Source organism: Triticum urartu, chromosome 7 (assembly GCF_003073215.2).
Source record: "Triticum urartu cultivar G1812 chromosome 7, Tu2.1, whole genome shotgun sequence".
In the NCBI taxonomy this organism is placed as follows: Eukaryota; Viridiplantae; Streptophyta; class Magnoliopsida; order Poales; family Poaceae; genus Triticum; species Triticum urartu.
The window spans coordinates 711,123,796-711,147,567 of NC_053028.1; the positions used below are offsets into that span (position 1 = coordinate 711,123,796).

The 23,772-nt window shown below is 44.3% G+C and overlaps 1 protein-coding gene across 1 annotated transcript; it reads left to right on the forward strand.

The window, feature by feature from the left end:
- The first annotated feature begins 3,138 nt into the window (after nt 1-3,138).
- Nucleotides 3,139-12,914, forward strand: LOC125525801 (toMV susceptible protein tm-2-like). Its single transcript, XM_048690808.1, has 3 exons — nt 3,139-3,398; nt 7,750-8,015; nt 10,495-12,914. The coding sequence occupies exons 1-3, from the start codon at nt 3,141-3,143 to the stop codon at nt 12,647-12,649; spliced, it is 2,679 nt and encodes an 892-aa protein (XP_048546765.1). The 5' UTR covers nt 3,139-3,140; the 3' UTR covers nt 12,650-12,914.
- The last annotated feature ends 10,858 nt before the right edge of the window (nt 12,915-23,772 follow it).

Consider the following 23,772-nt stretch of genomic DNA (forward strand, 5'->3'; position numbering starts at 1 on the left):
AAAATATCCCCACAGAAAAACAAAAAAACACAATTTAAAAATATTTTCAGCTTTAAATACAATAACTTAGAAATACACCTTTGGGCCGTACTTCCTCGAATGGAAAGCCCAATTGGCCTCCCCAGGGCACTGCCAATTACTCGGAGCAAGGGAGCTCCTATAGGCCGCCTTAAACGAGAGAAACTAATAAGTGAGTACTCCTTCGAAAGTCTCCGCAAGGGTCATTTTGGGTGGGCTGTGAGTGCGCTGGGCATTCCCTCCGGGTTTTTTTTTTCTGTACACACTTTGGGTTTTTAGATGTTTTTTTGTTTTTTTTACTTTTTGGTTTCCCCCTTTTTTCATGGTTTTGGCCCCAAAAAATTAGAAATAAAAATTGCGCAAAAAGCACGTTTTATTTTTTTCCCCTTCTGTGAGAGGCACGGATTTACTTCTCGTGGAGGCACGGATTTGCTTACGAGAGAGGCACAACCGTGCCTCTTGCAAAAGGGAAACAACGTGTTTTCTCTTTTGTTCTTTCCTTTCACGAGAGGCACAGATTTACTTCTCGTAGAGGCATGAATTTGCTTCCATGAGAGGCATAGCCGTGTCTCATTTGTTTTCTTTTTATTCCCTTACACAAGTGGCACATATTTAGTTCTCATGGAGGCACGGATTTTCTTCCGCGAGAGGCACAGTCATGCCTCTCGCAAAAGGGGAAAGGCGTATTTTATATTTTTGTTCCTTCCAAGAGAGGCATAGATTTATTTCTCGTGGAGGCATGGATTTGCTTTAGCGAGAGGTATAGCTATGCCTCTCAGAAAAATTTAAAAATAGTGTTTTATTTTTTTCCTTTCGCGAGGGGTGCGGATGTACTTCTCGTAGAGGTACGGATTTGCTTCCGCGAGAGCACACTCGTGCCTCTCGGAAAAAGAAAAAAAACATGTTTTCTTCTATTTTTTCCTTCCATGAGAGGCATGGATTTAGTCCTCGTGGAGCCACGGATTTTCTTCCGCGAGAGGCACACAAAACAAAAATAACCATGTTTTTTTTCAATGAGCGGCACATATTTACTTCTCGTGGAGTCACAGATATGCTTCCGCATAGCATAGTAGTGCCTCTCGAAAAAAGGGAAAAATACATTATGTTTTTTTACTTCCGCGAGAGGCAAAGATTTACTTCTTGTGGTGGCATAGTCGTGCCTCTCGGAAAAGGAGAAAACGAGTTTTCTTTTATTTCCTTCCGCGAGAGGCACGGATTTAGTCCTTGTGAAGGCACGGATTTGCTTCCGTGAGAAGCATATGCATGCCTCTTCGGCAAGGAAAAAACGTGTTGCGGGTTTGGTTTTTTTATCCGGTCTTTCATGGAAAATAATTGTCGAAACCTATTAACATGGGATCTAATTTTAAAGATCTCGACGCGAGGAATCCAACGGTGAAAACAGTTTAAGATTTGAATGCACGGTTTAAGAGATAAAATGTTTTGAATAAATGAATCTATGAAAAATATTAAAACTCACTTGTCGCAACCTGGGGAGGTGGAAATGATCTTTGTAAAGAGTACTCCTTAATTAGTGATTTTGGCCTTAAGCGCCCTTGAGCTTCCCGGCGCCCATGCGCACCCGCTCATGGGCCGGCCCAAGAAAGAAGACTAGCACGGTCGATGGTTACTTAGGTTTGCTCGCGGTTAACCACTTGACTGGTGAACTGTTGACTTTTGAAAAATTACGTAATAATTAAAAGAATGTCAAAAAATAAAAACAAAACATGAAAATAAAAAATGTTCATGGATTTTGGAAAAAAATAAAAAATTTCAAAAAAGTTCATTGATTATGCAAAAAATATGATCGAATTAGAAAAATGTTCACAAAATTATAAAAAAAATCATTGATTTTAAAAAAGTTCTTTGAATTTGAAAATTGTTCAATGATTTTTAAAAAGTTCATCGATTTTGGAAAAAATCGTTGATTTTGCAAAAAATTCATTGAATTTGAAAGAAAGTTCATTTATTTCAAAAAGATCATCGATTTGAAAAGTTCATAGAAACTAAAAAAAGTTTGTCAAATTAAAAAAAAAGTTCATCAAATTTCAAAAAAAAAATTGTGCAATTTGAGAAAGAAGGAAAGAAAAAAATCATTGAAATCCCAGGTTTTTTTCTGAGGGGTAAAACGAAGCTTTATTATTCAAAATCCATATGGTGCGGGATACAAAATGGATAATGGGGAGCGTCTAGCCAAACATGATGACCCTGGTCCAATGAATGTGCAAACTTGGCAATAGCAGCTCTGCCCTCGAAAGTTATATTACAATTGAAAGTTAATAAACATTGTTTTTATCTCTGTGATGATTGCCCTAATAGCCTCCACGGCTTGCTCTCTGCATGTTATTGACCACCCGCTCGGGGTCAGACGCGATAAGAAAATTCTGCAGCAATAAATCTTGAGCAAGAGATAAGCCTTCACGACATGCAATTGCCTCCGACATTTGTCCGCTTGTGTTTGTGTCCACAGGTTGGATCCTTTTGATCTATGCTTTCCTTCATCAGTGGTGGTTGTTTTTCTCGTGCGCTGGTCCTATGAAGTCTTAACACGACGATTTTGTGATTGTCTACTACAACAAGTTTTGTCCGGCTCCGATGAGGGAGGGGTGAAGACGGCGGCGTGACTTCGTCTCGCTTCAGTGCTTGTAGTCGTCGCTGGGATGTCTACGGACCTGGATGTATTTTTTTTACTTCTGGTTCTTTATACTACCTTAACAGTTGATGAATAGATCGGAAAATTTTCCTCGAATTTTTTTTTACTAGTATATGTCAAGATGCGAATCTATATATATACAATGTAATGTCAACCACATCCACATGGGCCGGCTGGCTGTCATGCTCAACCACCCTCTGGGCAAACTAGTACTAGTTAACAACATAGATTCTCCCTTTAGCCAGTGGCACCTTTTGTCCAATATACAAACAAACTGATAAGCTCAAGAGGCTAATTAACCAGACTAGCATCTGCAGCTGTCTGGTGGTTGATCCATCGAACATGACTAACTACTAGGTAGTTAGGTCAACGAGCCCAACAAGTACTGTCTAATTAAGCTCTTCATATGTACTAATAGACTCTTACAGGCTCATTTTGTAGCACTCAGCTAGGGGTATTAGCTAGCTAATCCATGGCAGTGGAGAGCGCGATCATGGCGGTGCTCTCCAAGCTTGCCGCCCACGAGGCCGAGGAATTGCGCCGGATCGGTGATGACACGGCGCTGCTGCGTGACCGGCTCCAGTGGCTGCAGGCATTCCTCCGTGACGCTGACCGGAAACGCCGGGTGGGCATCCCTGTCGACGGGCTGAGCCTTGTCTGCCTGCGCCCGATGCGTGACATTGCCTTCGACGCCGAGGACACCCTCAATGACTTGATCTTCCACCACCAGGTGCCTCCGATCCCCACCCCTGATTATTTTGGGCCTGCACCAAAACAGGTTCAGGCATGCAAGATCTAGCTCTAGAGCTTGGCTCAACCTGAACAACAAATATGTAAGAAATAATTCTGGATCTTTTTTTTCTTTAACCATGCGTCCAAATTCTGAACCGTTTTCATCTTTGGATTTCTCGCGTCGAGATCTTTAAAATTAGATCCCATATTGATAGGTTTCCACAAACTTTTTTCCACGAAAAAACCCAAAGGAAAAAACGAACCGGAAGCACGATTTTTTCAAAAAAAATATTGAAAGAGGCACAACTGTGCTTCCCTTGATAGCAAATATGTGCCTTCACGGGATGCAAATATGTACCTTTCGCGAAAAAACGCTTTTTTCCCCTTTCCCGAGCCTCTAGCGGAAGGAAAAGTAAAAAAGAAAAGGTGATTTTTTTCAGAGAGGGGCAGCTCATGAAGCAAATTTGTGACCCCACAAGAAGTAAATCAGTGCCTCTCCCGATAGCATAAAAAAGAAAATGCATTTTTTTCTTTTAGAAAAAATCGTCTATCTGAAAAAGAAAAGAACGCGGAAGCAAATATGTGTATCTACCGTAAGTAAATATGTATCTCTCGCGGGAGCAAATCCGTGTCTCTACGAGAAGTAAATCTGTGCGTCTAGCGGAAGTAAGAAAAAAGCGTGATTTTTAGCGCATTTTTTTCAAAACCTAGTGAAAACTGGGCAAACAGTGAAAAGCCAAAAAAAACATTTAGAACCCGAAAACACGTACAGAAAAAAAATCCGGAGGGAGCACCCGGCACACGACACGTGGTGGCAGCTGAGAACATGTCAAGTGGCGCGATCTCAGCCCACCAAAAGTGATCCTTGCGGTGCTCCCGCAACGAGTACTCGTTGATTGGTTGCTCCCACACTTTGCGGTTGTGGATTAGTATCGCCTTTTCGCTGCGGGCCAAAAACCTGACTCTATTGGCCCATTTTCAGTGCCAACTTACGGCGTAAAACCCATCTTGGATCGATGTCCTCTGAGTCGCATTTTTCATTTTGCCTGCCTCGGCAATTTGTTCTTCCGCGGGGGTGATTGGTTGGTGGGATGACTGCAATTGTCAGCAAAAATATGGTATTATGGCAAAATAGCAAAATATATTAAATCAAGTTGGAAAGCAAGTTTAAAAATATGCCATGAAATGATGAGATTATCGTGCTATCTATGGGTCTTGTCCTCTCCATTTAGACAACCTCGTTACGGAAGACATCCACTACAATCATCAGTTCTTTTTTCTACAATGTCAAAGAAATAGACCCACCTATGGTACACATAAACGGAGAGTATTATTCATTTGTGTGCGAATAAAAAAAGTACATGCATATATTTTATATTTAATCAACCTAATTAACTATAAAGGGCAACTAAAGTATTATGTACTAACTATAAGTATTTGTAACTACAATTATCTGATAAATAGTATATGATAGCAAAATAAGTAACAACTTTATTTAGCAAGAATACTCTTAGCTTTTTCTGTATATACACACATGTAGCATCTAAAACATTAATTATTTATTAATGTATCAAATTTAAAGCTATCAAATTTCAAAAATAATTATTTAGCTAGTTTAATTACAATTAACGAGTTTCTTAAGAAAATTAATTCGTAACAAATATATTTAGCAACTATAAGTATCAACTATATCAGCAAGATTAATCTTAGCAATGGAGGCAGTAATTATGTAACCCTAGGTAGTCACTCAAACATATGTAACCATTCAAACATATGCAAATATCCGAAACCGAGCTAGTGTGTCATCGACACAAAGGACAATTGAACAAATAGTTGTATCTACAAATGGATCTAGCTCAGGTCAGGGACTAGGTCGTGGAATTGGGTATCATTCTCTAGGCCATCCAGCACTGACGACTACTCTGGACGATTCAGACTCGGAGAAGTCATGCGGTCACCGAATGTGATGACGCAATTAGGAAGCCTGATATGTGCACGACGCATCGTCCTCTTAACCTATGATGCACCGCCACCTGAGAGTCGTGGGGTGGCCCAATCCATGCGTGTCACCATTGGAGAAGAAGGTGAGATGATGCATGAGAGGAGGAGAGGTAATGGAAGGAGGAGAGGAACTGCGCAACGTATCATTTGGGATGGAGGAGAGCTGACGCATATGAAGTCACTATGGGTTAGAGTTTTTACATTCTTTTTCAATAAACCGCTAGGACTTATATAATGCCCATATAAGTTCCCAAGACGGGCCGAATAGTGGACCATCTCAAAACAATATGAACTATGCGATATAGGCCTTCCTTGTGGCCCTCTTATGATTATTTCCGAGATAGACCTCTATTCATGTCTCCCATGGAATGCTTAGATTTATTTCAAAACAAGGCTAAGGGGGGAAGTTCCCTCCCTTAACTTTCATTGTTAGGTAGGTGGGGAGATTCGAACCCAGGTGGCTTGAGTGGAAACAGAACACACTCGGCATTGTACTAGGAGGCTCTCCCCCAATGCCTACATTTCCGAGGTGGTCCTTTCTGCACTAGGCTTTCATTGACGGAGACCCATGAACCCCTACCTCTAATAGACCTTTTCATGGTGAGCATTTTTTGTTTGTCTCAAAAGTCCTGCCTGATATAGCACTTTGTGCAGTAGTGGATAGATTTTTGCATTTCATGGGAACTTCTCGTATACAATGAAGATAATTGGAACGAGATAGTGGCTCATTGTTTCTCCCAAACACAAGGTAGATTTGTTGGGGTCCCTAGTGAAAGAGTTTGTAGCACATGGCAAATTTCCCCCTTAGTGAGAAACCAAGGTATCAATCTGATGAGCCAACTGCGCTTTTGCAACAATGGCTATGTTTTGCAACATAATTGAAAATTCACTTGTGTCTCCATCAGAACTAACAAGCGTGTCAACCTTGCTAGTCTTGCTAGTTGCACAAGGTAACTAAAACATAATAATGCAGATAATATTTTTGTATTTTGAAATAAAACAAAAGTGTGTTTAAAAGATGTCCGGAGGTGATTCTTATGCTAAAAATGGACTGGGGTTCATAGGTTCACCAAGTGCATATCCCAATACATAAAAGTGTAGTAAGTAACATAATCATGTGAAAAGTGCACAATGAAATATTTCATACTCATGCCAAACATATGGATGTGTTGATTCTACATAGGTAGTATGTCTAGATAATATTAGACCGAGATACCCTCTGCATCTTATAGCTTGATAGCCCTGTCATAGATCAAGATCCCTCTGCACCATCTAGAATTGAAGTGTAAATACAGGTAATTGTTTGAAGCAAGATGAAATAATGTTATTTATGGTACCCAACTTTTACTCTTATTGTGGTAAAAATTCAATACATGCCTTCCTCATTTTCTGTCACTGCAGTAGTTTATATGCAATATTGAACCCAACTAATCCACACCTCTCCCACCACTGATTACCGATCTAAACTGGCCAAGGGTAAAAAAAAGCAATCGCGGAGAAATATACATTTGAAGATTAAACATAAATACATCCATGAATCCAAACATAAAGAAATAGTTCATCACATGATCTACATCACAATGGAAAATTACATCTAATAAACCATAATCATGTAGGGCAGCTCATATGATTATTGTATTGAGCATCAAAAGGGAAGAGATTACATCTTTACTATTGTCATGAACCCGTAGTTTATGGTTGGACTACTCACAAATCATCTTGGGTCACGAGGATCGATGTTGGTGACGATGGAGATGAATTCCTCTCCGATAGAGTACCAGAATGGCGGTGGCGAAAAAATGCATGATACATTGGGGTAGGGTTTTCCCGTACATAAATACTACCGGCCACCAGAGCCATCCACAGGGTGCCCACAGGGCCTAGGCGCCCTTGTAAGGTGGGAGTCTATGGCTTGTGGGGCCCACCAGGGCAGAGCCATGGCGCCCCAATCTTGTTCTGGCACAAAAACCGCTCTCCTTTTTTACATTTTCTGGGACGTTTTATATAACGATTTCCTGAAATTCCAAAAATTGCAAAAAACATGAACTTACACTAGGCACTTGATCAAGATGTTAGTCCAATAAAATGATTAAAAAACCATATGACCAAAAGTGTGTAGAAGTAATAGCAAAGTAAAATGAATCATACAAAATATATAGATACGTTTGAGACATATCACTCATATATGTGTTATAGAATATTAATTGATTCTAGACATGACAAAGACAAAGTCAATGGTTACCCTACTTCTTTAAGAGATATACAGATAGCAGGTTTCAATTTTTATACCATATACTGGTCTAGCATGATTGTTACTCATGCATGTCTTTTCCAATCATTATTAGCAGGTTGCTTCAAGAAGCTGTGGTTATGAAAGCCAGAAAACACCGATGAGATACTTTGTTGACGTCTTTTCTCGGATGGCAAATCGAAGCGAGTTGACCAGTCAAATCAAAAGAATTAGAACAGCACTTGACCAGATCTTGGATAACCAAAAGTGCTGCAGGGGCGAGCATATATCAACGATGGCACTGAAAGCTTCCACCATGGCCATTGCAGCATGGTATGTGACACCGGTGGCCCTTACAACTTCCACCGTGGCCATTGAAGCGTGGTACGTGACCACTATATTGACTCTATAATTTTATACTAGTAATCATTGTTGGGTCTTATATAACCACTAGTGGCTCTCACAACTACCACCTGTTAGTTTACTATAGTGGAAGCCTGTAAGTAGCAAAAAAAGAACACTCTCTTGGTACGGGATAAAAACGCTCCAACTGCAAATGGAGCAATCATACCTCGAATTATATAAATAGGTACTCCCTCCGTCTAAACGCTCCTATATTTCTTTACAGAGGGAGTACATATGCATGTTATTGTAATTAATTTTTGTTTATCAAGTATCATCTCACACAATTTTTTTTTGAAAAGAAGCCTCTACACCAGGACAATGCATGCAGCTATATATTATTAAGAATGCAAAATTTAGCTGCCGACCAAGACCCAGAAATAAAGTGAAAAGAAAACCTAATGTCGCATGCCTCGCGACAGTAACTCCCTCAAATAGCCACTAACTCTATGTTACAAGACGATATCAAAATGAAAAATACACAACTTCTAAGCTACGCCTTCAAGAAGTAATCGTCGTACGTGCGCCGATGATGGCGGGTCCAACACAAGGTTGAACTCTGGATTCTCACCCCAAAGTCTGGCTTTAACCCACCACCTTCAGCAAGGTCACGACACAGACGCGCATTGACATAGCCTAGTTAGAGATCTTGTGTTTCCATCCGAGTGCACAAACTTGTCATTGAAGCCATCTGTACCATCATCTCTTATCCCGCAACCGACGCCTCGATAATCGGATACCTCTGGAGAAGAAACCGGAAGACAACGACGTCCCGTACCACCTGCCTCCCGCCACTATCACACCACCTTTGATCCAGCAACAACAGGCTAAACAGGACACCTTCGCCAGAGCCACCGTGCATCACCTGCCGATAGCAGGCATGGCTTGATGCCTCCACATGAGACGTCGTGCGTAGCATTCGCCAGTGGCGCATCCACTAGCGGTTTCACCTGCCGGCGATAGCCATTGCCCAATGTGTCTGAAAGAGACGCATGTTTCACCTGTCGAGCCGCATCGAACCCAATATTTTGATGGACTGGACGTCCGATATCGCCACCAGCCTCAGAAAGGTCGTCCCACCTTAAGATCCAGTCTCTGAGTCGCCCACACGACCATGAAGTCCGCCGCCATCGAAGAAGAAGGGCCGCCACCCGAATGGGCGCTACAGGAGCACCCACTGCCGCGCCACCCGCTGTCGTCGCCCATACAACGGCAACCGCCGCCGCGACTGTTAGATCCAGGCACTAGGGCCCGAATCCCACGCGCGATGTCCCTTGGTCAGCTGCGCTCGGCCTCCCGTCGCGTTGTCGAGTAGGCCGCCACCAGATCCGCATTCGGGTCAACATCCGTCGGGCGATCCCCTCGCTCCAGGCCAAAGCCAAGCCACATCGGCGCTGCGAGCAGCTGCTCCGTGGCAGCCGCCGCACGGCCGACCTTGCCACACTACCCAGCCCGCCAGATCCGCGGCTGATCCGCAGGCCACGCACCATCGCGAACGCCCGTGACTAGCCGGAGAAGGGCCTGGCCGCCGCCTTCCCCATAGCCATCCGGACTTTGCCGGAGGGCGCCTCAGGCGGTGGCAAGGGGAGGAATGTGCAGCGGAGGGAGGAAGGTGCAGCGGGTGGTGGCGGAGGAGGGAACCGGCGGAGTCGTTGGGTGGCAGCTAGGCTAGGTCGTGAGTCGCTTGGGTGACATTTCACACATAGGAGAGTAGGAGATTATGAGTACATGCTCGGCATCTAGGGTGCACACATATAGCTTATTACAAAAGCCATACCTTGGGGACAAACTAGTTGGTAACATAAAGTGCCGGAAAGGTAGGAGGAAAACAAAACTCGAAGAGAACACTCACTTTATCGGAAAAAAAGAGAGCACTCAAGATGCACCGCTAATGTCTCCGACACCCATCAAGCCCCCATCACAAGCTCACGGTTCTCCTGTCCCTAATGTGAACACAGATTTTTGAGATAATGTGTTCATGTGCATATAGATAGTACAAGAAATGTAAGCTTCGGCTTACGAAAATACGACAATATTTCTAGAAAAGACATACTGATCAACACAGAGCGAAGCCCCAACCAGGATAAGAGAACTCAACTTTTTATTTAATCTTAACAAACAATCACCAAAAAAAAATTATTAGAGTATATAAGTTAGATACCACATGGAAAATTAGACATCCATCATGATAAAAAAAATCCTGGTCAAATAATAAATACTTATTGGTGTCGAGCAATATTTTGACTTGTTGCCCCTATTACTTTAGGTAGAATTAATGTCGTTAGTCAAATGAAAGGATGTGTTTAAGCTCTCTCCTGGACTCAAATATGGGTCTCTCGTGCATATGAATTACATCTTTCTCGATATTTACCTTGACAATATTACATAATTTTTAAGCACAAAAAATATAAGAACGCATAATAACTGTGTGTGTGTGTGTGTATATGTACTCAATGAACAGGCGGGATGACCTGGAGAATGTTGTGGGATTTGACAAGGACATGGAGATTCTTAAGCGGATGTTGGTCCATAAAGATGAGGATAGTCACCACCAAATGTTCATATCCATTGTTGGGGAGAGTGGTGCAGGGAAGAAAACACTCGTAAACCTTATTTGTGATCAGATATGTACAGAGATGGATGTTTTAATCAGGTACAACATGATGCCCGGTTCCAGCACAAAAGATCTCCTCAAAGATGTGTACAAAATGGCATTGCGTCAATCTGCATGTCGGTGTCATGAGATGGTGGTGGAAGAAGATACTGATAGTATAAGTGAAAAGATCCATGGTTTGCTTAGTACAAAAAGGTACTTATTGATCCTCGGTGGGATTTCCTCCAAAAGCACTCTCAGTTGCGTGAGAGCGAGCTTGCCCGACAGTGGCAATGGAAGTCGTGTGATGCTCATCTTGGACAGTGAAAATGAAGAAGTCGCTTGGCATGCTAATACCATGAATAGAAATGGCTTCAATGGAGTACACCTGATGAGCCCATTGGATCAAGCAAGAAGTGCACAACTATTCTTTTGGAAAGTGCTAAGAAAAGCACAGTATGAGTCATGGTTGTCAGCCAGCGAAAAGCGAAGAAACCGGAATGATGAGAGGTATGGTCGACATTATGAATCACCAGGAATGATTGGGAATGAGCAGGAGGAGGAGTATCGAGATAATGATTTTCAGAGAAATGTTCATAGTGTGACGGGAGGACACCCCATGGGCATACTGCTTCTGGCTGGAATGCTTCGGTTCAAGGAGAAATCAACTCAGTGGGGTGTAGTGTTACAACAACTCATGTCTGCAAGGTATCCGCAGCAGTATCCACATCAACAAATGTCCAACACAACAAGAAGGGCGATAGAGAGCATCTTCTGGACGAGCTTTGAGGATCTCCCCAATGATCTGAAGTCGTGCTTCTTATACTTCGCCGCCTACCCCCAGGACACATGGCAAGATGCTGATGAGATCGTTCACATGTGGATAGCAGAAGGCTTCATCAACAAGAGGCCATCACAACATGGGAAGACTCTAGAGGAGGTCGGGCATGGCTACCTAAAGGAATTGGTCTTGAGATGCCTTCTTCAGCTGGAGGAGAGGAAGCTTGGCCATGGCATTGGGGTAGTCAAAGTTCATAGAAGCCTTCTGGGGTTCCTGCAGTCTGAGATTTCCAAGGTTGGCTTCATGGATATTATCCACAATGTTAAATATAATGTCGTTTCGCCGCCATCAATGCGCCGCATCTCTGTCCAGAGTGATTGTATACCGATGTATACCACCTACCAAAAATTCCCAAAGTTGCATTCCTTCATATGTCACATTGATGAGAAGAAGCACAAACAAGTTGAAGCTCGGCAGATGTGGACAAAGAAGAAGAGTGTTCACAATGATATCAAGTTTCTATGCTGGTCAAAGTTTCTTCATGTAGTCTCCTTGAAGGGGCTGATGCTTGAAGCTCTGCCGTGTGAGCTTGGTGACATGATCCAGCTGCGATACCTATGTGTCGACAGCCCCGACCTGCACATTCTTCCATCCAGCATTGCCAGGCTACTCAACTTGCAGACGCTCGACATCAGAAATACCCAGGTAGAGGAGATTCACCAGGATTTTTGGAAGATCAAGACTCTTCGTCATGTGCTTGCAAAAACACTGGCACTTCCTGCAATGCCAATGCCACTAGGTGTGGAAGAACAAGAAGATGATGAGGTTGGTAGTGAGCTACAGACGCTCCACGGCGTAAGGCCTGCCTCCTCGGGGTTGGGAGAGTGGACCCCGTTGAACAACAAGATGACAAGAAGCCTACGGTCATTTGAGATGCATAGTTTCCAGTATGCGGGACACGGAGGACCTATGTTTGAGGCTGCTCTCCATAACATGTATCTTCTTGCCCACCTGAGTCTACAAGGTGATGAGATTCCTTCATGCGTCTTCACCAACACATGCCTTCAGAGCCTCGAGACCATGGAGCTACATGGAAACGTGAGGTGGGATGACATCGTTCCAGTGGTGGATCTTCTTCGCAAGGTCCGTCCAAACCTCGTGCAAATCAAAATGCGAGATATCAATGAGGTACCTAAAATCATCAAGCAACAACTAGGAACAATACTGATTGGAGGTGATTAGAATATGCAGGCTTTGTATGCCTTCTCAATGCTCGTGCAAATTATGTTTTCCTACTTATGGCTTAATTTTGTGCTTTCTTCAATTCATCAAGGGAAACAAGACTCGTGCAAACCGTACGGCGAAAGAACCAAGCTGCATGTGGCATGATTTGGCGTGTTTTGCTTTTATTTTCTCTTCCAAGTGTTCTTCGATTAAACAATATGCATTTAATTTGTTTCTTGTTATGACTTGTTTGGTTCGAACAGAATGTATCCATTAATCATGTGTTGTTGTGCATGAATCGTTTACGTATGTGAAATAGAAAACAAGAAAATGAGTGCATTTGCATTCAGATGCCTTCTTGGGTAAGGTCCCTTGATTATTTCATATGAGCATTTAGTAGGCGAAGAGACAACACTTCCTCTGCTACATGCTTTTGAGTGTATGTTCATGTGTTTCTTATAGAAAAACTAAGGTAGCCTAGTCTACTTAGACAAACATATGGAGCAAGGATGTGTAAGTTTCTTGTTCTATGATGCGATCCGTACAAATTCTTTCATAAGTAAAGCATGTGTATTATGTCATGTAGTACACACTATGGATATATTGTCATGTGTTAGTTCCTTGAGTTGTGATCATCAAAGCATTTATTCATATTCTATGCATATAAACAAATTCTTCGTGAGGCATAGAGATGGTTCACTATAAACATAAACTCCTCGAGCATCATACTAGCATGCAGATAGGTTCCGAAAATGCACATGCAACATTAGTTTATATGTCTTACTAACGCAATCGAGAGCAATGTTAGGCCCTTATTAAATTCAAAATCTGGAAAGGTAGAGCAACTAACTTTCTACTAAACTGCAAACCTTGCAAAAAAAATGCCACCTTCATAATGGTGAACAAAAAAGTTGTACACCTCAAGTTCAACAAACACCATATATATGTACATATTGACCCTTCAAGTGACTCAAGATCCAACAGGCTTTTGGTTATAGTCCCGTGTACATGTCTCCCCTATTTTTATCCATGTCCTCGGGGAATCTCCGACAATGTCATGTCATTGTCAGCTAGCTCTGGCCATATCATTTAAATCCTACATTGAGGGGCAAATAGGAGAGATATGGCTCAATGTTGGTAAAACTTCATACTATCCCTTTAGGAAAGCCAGGAAAAAGTTGAGAGAAGAATAATAATACAAAGTAATTATTATTATTATGAACTAGTGTACATATATCTACAATTCATTGGAATATATGGGTGTAGTAATATTAGTTGATGATATGGATTACTATACATACATACGTACATACAAAGTATTAAAAATACCCGTCCACTAAATGGTCTACTAATAATTAGGTACTAGCGTTATTCTACTCTAACGGACCACATTACTAGTGTGGAACAATGGAAAAACACATAGACCTAAGTCACCTAAGAATATTCCTACATTACCTCTCGCAAGAATGACAACAAGAGAAAGTGGAGGGACACCAAAAAGGGTGTGTTTCTAGGCATCCAGCTGTCATCGCCCACGCTCAAGTCTATGAATGGACGTCCATTTGTATCGGTTATCGACCAACGCCTCTACTTAGATGGTTAATGTGTGTCACAAAAGAAAAACATGTACCAAACCATATGTATATTGAGTGTATGAGGAACATTCCGCCAACTTTAACCATCGCCGTTTTTAGTTTTCCGTTCAAACTAAACCACAATGTTATGTTGATTCACATATGTAAATTACTCAATCTAATGTATGTACATGATGTGTTCCTTCTTCATTCATGCACAAAAGCAATCTAATAAAAAAAGAACACCATTTATTACTCGAGAAGAGGGCAAAAGAACTAAAGGAACAAGAATAATTTATTACTAACTCCTTTCAGGTTTATAAGACCGGTCATAGTGGTATGACACTATTATAAATTACAACCTTCATAGTGCAAAGTACTTCTTCCGTTTTTAATTAGTCTGCGTACTAGTTTCGGTCAAAGTCAAGCTTTGTAAACTTTGACAAAGTTTATAAACAAAAATATGAACATATACAATAGGAAATCAATACCATTAGATTTATTATTGAATGTACTTTCATATAATATAAATTTATTATGGTAAATGTTTATATTGTTTTATATAAACTTGGTCAAACTTAATGAAATTTGACTTCAATAAACTCTAATGTGCAGAGTAAATAAAAACAAAGGGAGTAACATAGTAGAAGTGCATATATGTTGTCACACCCCTAGCTTCTGGTGCTGCCTAGTGTTTGCATCTTGCTTGCATCATGTTTAAATTTCTGAAAAGTTGAATTTGGGAAAGCTCAAAGCCTCAGAAATCAATTCAAAAAAATGATCAACATTAAAAATTGCTTCAAATAAACCCAAGAAAATGTTCTTGTTATAGCTATAAAAATATTGGCAAGAGGTAAAACTCAAACCAATATTTTTTGGAGTCTTAGAAATATTTGTTTGGGGCATTTGAGTTAATCCAATAATTATTTGCATTGGACTTATATTTGTGATATATTAACTATATGTCCAATAATTCTGATAAATTGTTGAGGGGCTTTGGAATAATCCATTTAGTCCCTGCAAAAATTATCAGAAGTGGAAAAAATAGTTTGGTTCAAAAAACCAAATTAAAACCCATTTGCATAAATAGAAAACAGTAACAAAACAGAAAGCAGAGAGAGAGGGTTTTACCTGGCAGCCCAGTAGACAGCCGGCCCAGTCAGCCCAGCCGGTGCTGTCTTCTACCTTTGCCAGTAGGCAGAGGCGAAGTCGCACGCGCGCACGCGGAGGCCTCCACCTCCTGCTTCTCGGTGGTAGCCTTCCTGGCCTCCTAACCGCGCCACGGAGACGCCCGTGGCCCCCTCGATCCTCTCCTCTCTCTCCGCACCTCGCCGCTCTCTCTCCCGTCCTCTGGTCACTCTCCCCCTTCTCCCCGCTCGATCTCGAGCTCGGCCGAACGAGCTCGTCGTCGCCGTCCGCTGCCACCACGGCCACAGCCATCCCCGAACCTCTCCGACACAACCCCGAGCTCCGACACGACGTCGTCTTCCTCCCCGCCGAGCCACACGACGCCGGACGCCCTGGAGCGTCCTCATCGACGCCAGCTTCGTCCTCTGCACCGACAGCCGCTGTCGACCGATTCGTCGTCACCAAGCCGTCCCCGAGCACGCTGGGATCACCAACGACCTCGCCGTGAGCTCCTCTACCGAACCCACCCCCTTTCCCGTGCTCGTTAGCCTAGCGTAGCCCCCATCTCCGTCGATGCCGAGACCTCGCCGGCGGTGGTCATGTCGCCGCCGTCGTTTTAGCTCGCCTCCGTCCAAGCTGAGCGCACCACCGCGCTCAACGCATCTCCAGGAGCCCGTAGACATCACCAGCTCCTCCCCAAGTGCCCAACAACAACCTACTCGAGCTCACCTGAGCTCCGGCCGTCGCCGCGAGCTCGACTCCGGCGAGCACAGCGCACCCCGTCCGCTCCTCCCTGCTCCGTTTGACGCGGAAGAGCATGGGCTTCCTCCTGGTAGTCTCCCCGCACCTAAATGCAGCCCCTAGCACCACCCAGCAGCAGCTCCGCCGCGCGGAATGGTCGCCGCCGGCCAAACTCCGGCGTGCTGACATGGCCCCGCCATTAGGGGTTAATCACCCTGCTAACTAAACCATGTTACACTGACAGTGGGCCCGTGCCCTAATTAACCCCGGATTATTCTCTGTTTAGTTTAGGTTAATACAGCCGGCCCCATGTGTCAGTTTGAACCTGCCACGTCAACGTTGACCTGGACCCACAGGTCAGCCCCTGTTCCTGCCCTGTTACACTGACGTGTGGACCCCACTCGCCAGGTTTGACCCGGACCGTTTGTTGACCCTGCTGACGTCACCCAGATGCAATGCTGACGCAATAAGTATTTTCTGGATTTAGTTTTTATATAGGAAATTCCAGAAATTAGTTAAAACTTCTAAAAATCATAGAAATTCAACCGTAACTCCAAATTAAAAGTTTTATATATGAAAAATTATCAGAAAAATCCAATCTATCCATTTGTACCATTTGCATGCATGTTTGAATAACCTAGGGTTGCTGTACAGGACAATTTGCATAATTGACATTTAAATAAGCACATATGGAGTTTGAATTTGAACCCTTGGTTCGAACCAACTTCATTTAATATGGTTGCTAGTTGCATTAGCTCAATCAATAGCATATTTCCATGACATTATCATGCATCATAATTGTTGCATTGCATTGATTGTGTTCTTTCTCTCTTGCCGGTATTTGTTCCCTCTCGGTAGACGACGTTCCGACGATGAGATCGATGACACCGATGAAGAGCTATACTATCTTCGGAAGTGTCAGGCAAGCAAAACCCCCTTGTTCATTCCGATACAATCCCACTCTCTCGCTCCTGCTCTCTTTTACTGCATTAGGACAACACCGATTCAACTGTTACATGCTGCGGTAGTTGAACCCCTTTCCTCTGCATGACCTGTCATTGCCACAGTAAATAGATGAAACCCACTAGCATGAGTAGGAGTTGTTTGAGCCCTGATGTGCCTACTCATTCATGCTTGTCTGTCATGCCTGCTACTGCTTAGAGTTGAGTCCGGTCTGATTCATCGGAAATGAATTGGAACGTGGTGAACATGTCCTACTGTTGAGAGCTAAGTGTGTGAACACGATTTGGTAAAGGTAGCGGTGAGAGGCCATGTAGGAGTACATGGTGGGTTGTCTCATTGCAGCCGTCCTTAGGAACTGAGTTCTGTGTTTGTGATCCATGAACAGCTACTACCACGCATTGGAATGCTTAAGTGCCCCTCTCGACTTATTAATCAACTCGATATCTGTCCAGGAGTTGCAACTAGTTTCTGGTGTTTGTAGGTAGTGTTAGTAGTCTACCAAGTGGCACCCGGTACAGGTGGGCTTGGGACAGACTAGGCACAGTGGCACGGTGTACCAAGTGGCACCCGGATGGTGGGCTTGGGAACCCTGTACACATCGTTTGGGGCCGTGAGCGACACCCCGGCCAGATCTCCTTGCGGATGGAACCCGAATAGGCGATAAACCTGGACTAGAGACTTGTTGGTTAGTCAGGTTGTGGCCGACTCCCTCGCTCGGCTTCCGCTTGAAGGTTGCCGAGGTACATGACGTGTACAGGGCGGTAAGTGGCGAGAGCGTGTGTGAAGAAGTACACCCCTGCAGGGTAATCATTATCTATTCGAATAGCCGGATTCCTCGGATATGGAAACTTGGACCCCTTGCATAGTTCATAGACAAGTGAAAGTGGATACTCTAAAATGCGCAAGATAAGCGTGAGTGCTATGGATTGTTGGGGAACGTAGTAATTTCAAAAAATTTCCTACGCACACGCAAGATCATGGTGATGCATAGCAACGAGAGGGGAGAGTATGATCTACGTACCCTTGTAGATCGCAACGGAAGCGTTGACACAACGTAGAGGAAGTAGTCGTACGTCTTCCCGATCCGACCGATCCAAGCACCGTTACTCCGGCACCTCCGAGTTCTTAGCACACGTACAGCTTGATGACGCTCCCCGGGCTCCGATCCACCAAAGCTTCGGGGATGAGTTCCGTCAGCACAACAGCGTGGTGACGATGATGATGTTCTACCGATGCAGGGCTTCGCCTAAGCACTACAACGATATGACCGAGGTGGAATATGGTGGAGGGGGGCACCGCACACGGCTAAGGAACGATCACGAAGATCAACTTGTGTGTCCTAGGGTGCCCCCTGCCTCCGTATATAAAGGAGCCAAGGGGGAGGGGGGCCGGCCAAGGTGGGCGCGCCAAGGGGAGTCCTACTCCCACCGGGAGTAGGACTCCTAGTTGGACAAGGAGAGAAGGGAAAGAGGAGGAAGAGAGGAAGGAAAGGGAGGGGGGGCGCCGCCCCCCTTCCCTTGTCCTATTTGGACTAGGAAGGGGAGGGGCGCGCGGCCACCTCCTGCCTCCTTCTCTCTTCTCCCTCAAGGCCCATGTAGGCCCAATAAACCCCCCGGGGGGTTCCGGTAACCCCCCGGTACTCCGGTAAAAATGCCGATTTCACCCGGAACGATTCCGATGTCCAAATATAGGCTTCCAATATATCAATCTTTATGTCTCGACCATTTTGAGACTCCTCGTCATGTCCGTGATCACATCCGGGACTCCGAACTAACTTCGGTACATCAAAATGCATAAACTCATAATAACTGTCATCGTAACGTTAAGCGTGCGGACCCTACGGTTCGAGAACAATGCAGACATGACTGAGACAAATCTCCGGTCAATAACCAATAGCGGAACCTAGATGCCCATATTGGCTCCTACATATTCTACGAAGATCTTTATCGGTCAGACCGCATAACAACATACGTTGTTCCCTTTGTCATCGGTATGTTATTTGCCCGAGATTCGATCGTCGGTATCCAATACCTAGTTCAATCTCGTTACCGGCAAGTCTCTTTACTCGTTCCGTAATACATCATCTCACAACTAACATATTAGTTGCAATGCTTGCAAGGCTTATGTGATGTGCATTACCGAGAGGGCCCAGAGATACCTCTCCGACAATCGGAGTGACAAATCCTAATCTCGAAATACGCCAACCCAACATCTACCTTTGGAGACACCTGTAATGCTCCTTTATAATCACCCAGTTACGTTGTGACGTTTGGTAGCACCCAAAGTGTTCCTCCGGCAAACGGGGGTTGCATAATCTCATAGTCATAGGAACATGTATAAGTCATGAAGAAAGCAATAGCAACATACTAAACGATCGGGTGCTAAGCTAATGGAATGGGTCATGTCAATCAGATCATTCAACTAATGATGTGATCCCATTAATCAAATAACAAATCTTTTTCTATGGCTAGGAAACATAACCATCTTTGATTAACGAGCTAGTCAAGTAGATGCATACTAGTGACACTCTGTTTGTCTATGTATTCACACATGTATTATGTTTCCGGTTAATACAATTCTAGCATGAATAATAAACATTTATCATGATATAAGGAAATAAATAATAACTTTATTATTGCCTCTAGGGCATATTTCCTTCATGGATGGCGTTCTCGTAGGAAGACGGGAGCGGATCCATAGTTGTGTATTGATATGGTGAATATGTGGACTCGTGTGCGCCACCTCAAAAGAGTTACTTGCAGTCGTAGTTTAGGATAGCCACCGAGTCAAAGCTGGCTTGCTGCAGTTAAACTCCACCACCCCCTTTGTTGATACCGATGCATATGTAGATAGTTCTGATGTAAGTCTTGCTGGGTACATTTGTACTCACATTTGCTTAATTTATGTTTTGCAGAGAGACTTCAGTCCCGCTAGTAGTTCCGCTTGGACTTCGACGTTTAGCTCGTTACCTCAGCTACGATCTTGTGCCCTCGGCAGGATCTTGTAGATAGTCAGGCTTCTGAGCCTTCTTCATTTCTAGTTGTCCGTACTCAGACAAGTTAAGCTTCCGCATGTGCTTGTTGATTGTATGCTCTGTATGTTGGATCATGAGACCCATGCTTGTAATATTTCGCTCCTCGGAGCCTAATGAATTAATACTTTGAGTCGTAGAGTTATGTTGTGATGCCATGTTGTATTTACACATATCGAGCATATTGTATGTATGATTGAAATGCTTGGTATGTGTGGGATCCTGAAGGAAATATGCCCTAGAGGCAATAATAATGTTATTATTTATTTCCTTATATCATGATAAATGTTTATTATTCATGCTAGAATTGTATTAACCGAAAACATAATACATGTGTGAATACATAGACAAACAGAGTGTCACTAGTATGCCTCTACTTGACTAGCTCGTTAATCAAAGATGGTTATGTTTCCTAACCATGGACAAAAGAGTTGTTATTTGATTAACGAGATCACATCATTAGTTGAATGATCTGATTGACATGACCCATTCCATTAGCTTAGCACCCAATCGTTTAGTATGTTGCTATTGCTTTCTTCATGACTTATACATGTTCCTATGACTATGAGATTATGCAACTCCCGTTTGCCGGAGGAACACTTTGGGTGCTACCAAACGTCACAACGTAACTGGGTGATTATAAAGGAGCATTACAGGTGTCTCCAAAGGTAGATGTTGGGTTGGCGTATTTCAAGATTAGGATTTGTCACTCCGATTGTCGGAGAGGTATCTCTGGGCCCTCTCGGTAATGCACATCACATAAGCCTTGCAAGCATTACAACTAATATGTTAGTTGTGAGATGATGTATTACGGAACGAGTAAAGAGACTTGCCGGTAACGAGATTGAACTAGGTATTGGATACCGACGATCGAATCTCGGACAAGTAACATACCGATGACAAAGGGAACAACGTATGTTGTTATGCGGTCTGACCGATAAAGATCTTCGTAGAATATGTAGGAGCCAATATGGGCATCCAGGTCCCGCTATTGGTTATTGACCGGAGACGTGTCTTGGTCATGTCTACATTGTTCTCGAACCGTAGGGTCCGCACGCTTAAGGTTTCGATGACAGTTATATTATGAGTTTATGAGTTTTGATGTTCCGAAGGAGTTCGGAGTCCCGGATGAGATCGGGGACATGACGAGGAGTCTCGAAATGGTCGAGACGTAAAAATCGATATATTGGACGACTATATTCGTGTTGGAAATATGCCCTAGAGGCAATAATAAAAGCATTATTATTATATTTCCTTGTTCATGATAATTGTCTTTATTCATGCTATAATTGTGTTATCCGGAAATCGTAATACATGTGTGAATAACAGACACCAACATGTCCCTAGTAAGCCTCTAGTTGACTAGCTCGTTGATCGACAGATAGTCATGGTTTCCTGACTATGGACATTGGATGTCGTTGATAACGAGATCACATCATTAGGAGAATGATGTGATGGACAAGACCCAATCCTAAACATAGCATAAAGATCGTATAGTTCGTTTGCTAGAGTTTTTCCAATGTCAAGTGTCTTTTCCTTAGACCATGAGATCGTGTAACTCCCGGATACCGTAGGAGTGCTTTGGGTATACCAAACGTCACAACGTAACTGGGTGACTATAAAGGTAGACTACGGGTATCTCCGAAAGTATCTGTTGGGTTGACACGGATCAAGACTGGGATTTGTCACTCCGTATGACGGAGAGGTATCACTGGGCCCACTCGGTAATGCATCATCATAATGAGCTCAAAGTGACCAAGTGTCTGGTCACGGGATCATGCATTACGGTACGAGTAAAGTGACTTGCCGGTAACGAGATTGAACGAGGTATTGGGATACCGACAATCGAATCTCGGGCAAGTAACATACCGATTGACAAAGGGAATTGTATACGGGGTTGCTTGAATCCTCGACATCGTGGTTCATCCGATGAGATCATCGTGGAGTATGTGGGAGCCAACATGGGTATCCAGATCCCGCTGTTGGTAATTGACCGGAGAGTCGTCTCGGTCATGTCTGCCTGTCTCCCGAACCCGTAGGGTCTACACACTTAAGGTTCGGTGACGCTAGAGTTGTGAAGATATGTATATGCAGTAACCCGAATGTTGTTCGGAGTCCCGGATGAGATCCCGGACGTCACGAGGAGTTCCGGAATGGTCCGGAGGTAAAGAATTATATATACGAAGTGCTATTTCGGCCATCGGGACAAGTTTCGGGGTCACCGGTATTGTACCGGGACCACCGGAAGGGTCCCGGGGGTCCACCGGGTGGGACCACCTGCCCCGGGGGCCACATGGGCTGTAGGGGGTGCGCCTTGGCCTATATGGGCCAAGGGCACCAGCCCCAAAAGGGCCCATGCGCCTAGGGTTTGGGGGAAACCCTAAAGGGGGGCGCCCCCTTGCTTGGGGGGCAAGCCCCCCACCCCTTGGCCGCCGCCCCCCTAGGAGATTGGATCTCCTAGGGCCGGCTTCCCCCCCTAGGCACCCCTATATATAGTGGGGGAGATGGAGGACATCATACCTCAGCCTTTGGCGCCTCCCTCTCCCCTGTTACATCTCTCTCACGTAGTATAGGCAAAGCCCTGCTACTGTGACGCCCTGCATCCACCACCACGCCGTCGTGCTGCTGGGTCTTCATCAACTTCTCCTTTCCCCTTGCTGGATCAAGAAGGAGGAGACGTCACGCTGACCGTACGTGTGTTGAACGCGGAGGTGCTGTCCGTTCGGTGCTAGGATCTCCGGTGATTTGGATCACGTCGTGTACGACTACCTCGTCCCCGTTCTTTGAACGCTTCCGCTCGCGATCTACAAAGGTATGTAGATGCATCCGATCACTCGTTGCTAGATGAACTCATAGATGGATCTTGGTGAAACCGTAGGAAAATTTTTGTTTTCTGCAACGTTCCCCAACAATTCGGACATCGGAAAGGTTCCGAGTGATTCGAGTATTTTTCGGAGTACCGGGTAGTTACGGGAGAAGCAATGGGCCTTGATGGGCTTTAGTGGGAAGAGGAGAAAGGGCCAAGGGGCTGCTGCGCCCCCCTCCCCTTTGGTCCGAATTGGACTAGGGAAAAGGGGGCCGGCCACCTCTCCTTCTCCTCCACTTCCTTCTCCCTTCCTCCCCTCTTGATGGACTCCTACTAGGACTTGGAATCCTAGTAGGACTCCCATCCTGGCCGCACCAATAGCCTTGGCCGGCCTCCTCCTCCTCCATCCTTTATATACTGAGGCAGGGGCCACCCCATAGACACACAAGTTGATCTTCGTGATCGTTCCTTAGCCGTGTGCGGTGCCCCCCTCCACTATATTCCACCTCGATCATATAGTAGCGGTGCTTAGGCGAAGCCCTGCGACGGTAGAACATCAAGATCGTCACCACGCCGTCGTGCTGACGGAACTCCTCCCCAAAGCTTTGCTGGATCGGAGCCCGGGGAGTGTCATTGATCTGAACGTGTGCCAAGAACTCGAAGGTGCCAGAGTAACGGTGCTTGGATCGGTCGGATCGTGAAGACGTACGACTACATCAACCACGTTGTGCTAACGCTTCCGCAGTCGATCTACAAGGGTACGTAGATCACACTCTCCCCTCTCGTTGCTATGCATCACCATGATCTTGCGTGTGCATAGGAATTTTTTTGAAATTACTACGTTCCCCAACAGTGGTATCAGAGCCTAGGTTTTATGGTTTGATGTTATTTGCACGAG

Coding starts and splice junctions, on each gene's coding strand:
- LOC125525801 (XM_048690808.1), top strand. CDS start 3,141: ATGGCAGTGGAGAGCGCGATCATGGCGGTGCTCTCCAAGCTTGCCGCC. Junction 3,399..7,749: donor ACTTGATCTTCCACCACCAG/GTGCCTCCGATC, acceptor CATTATTAGCAG/GTTGCTTCAAGAAGCTGTGG. Junction 8,016..10,494: donor ACCGTGGCCATTGAAGCGTG/GTACGTGACCAC, acceptor CTCAATGAACAG/GCGGGATGACCTGGAGAATG.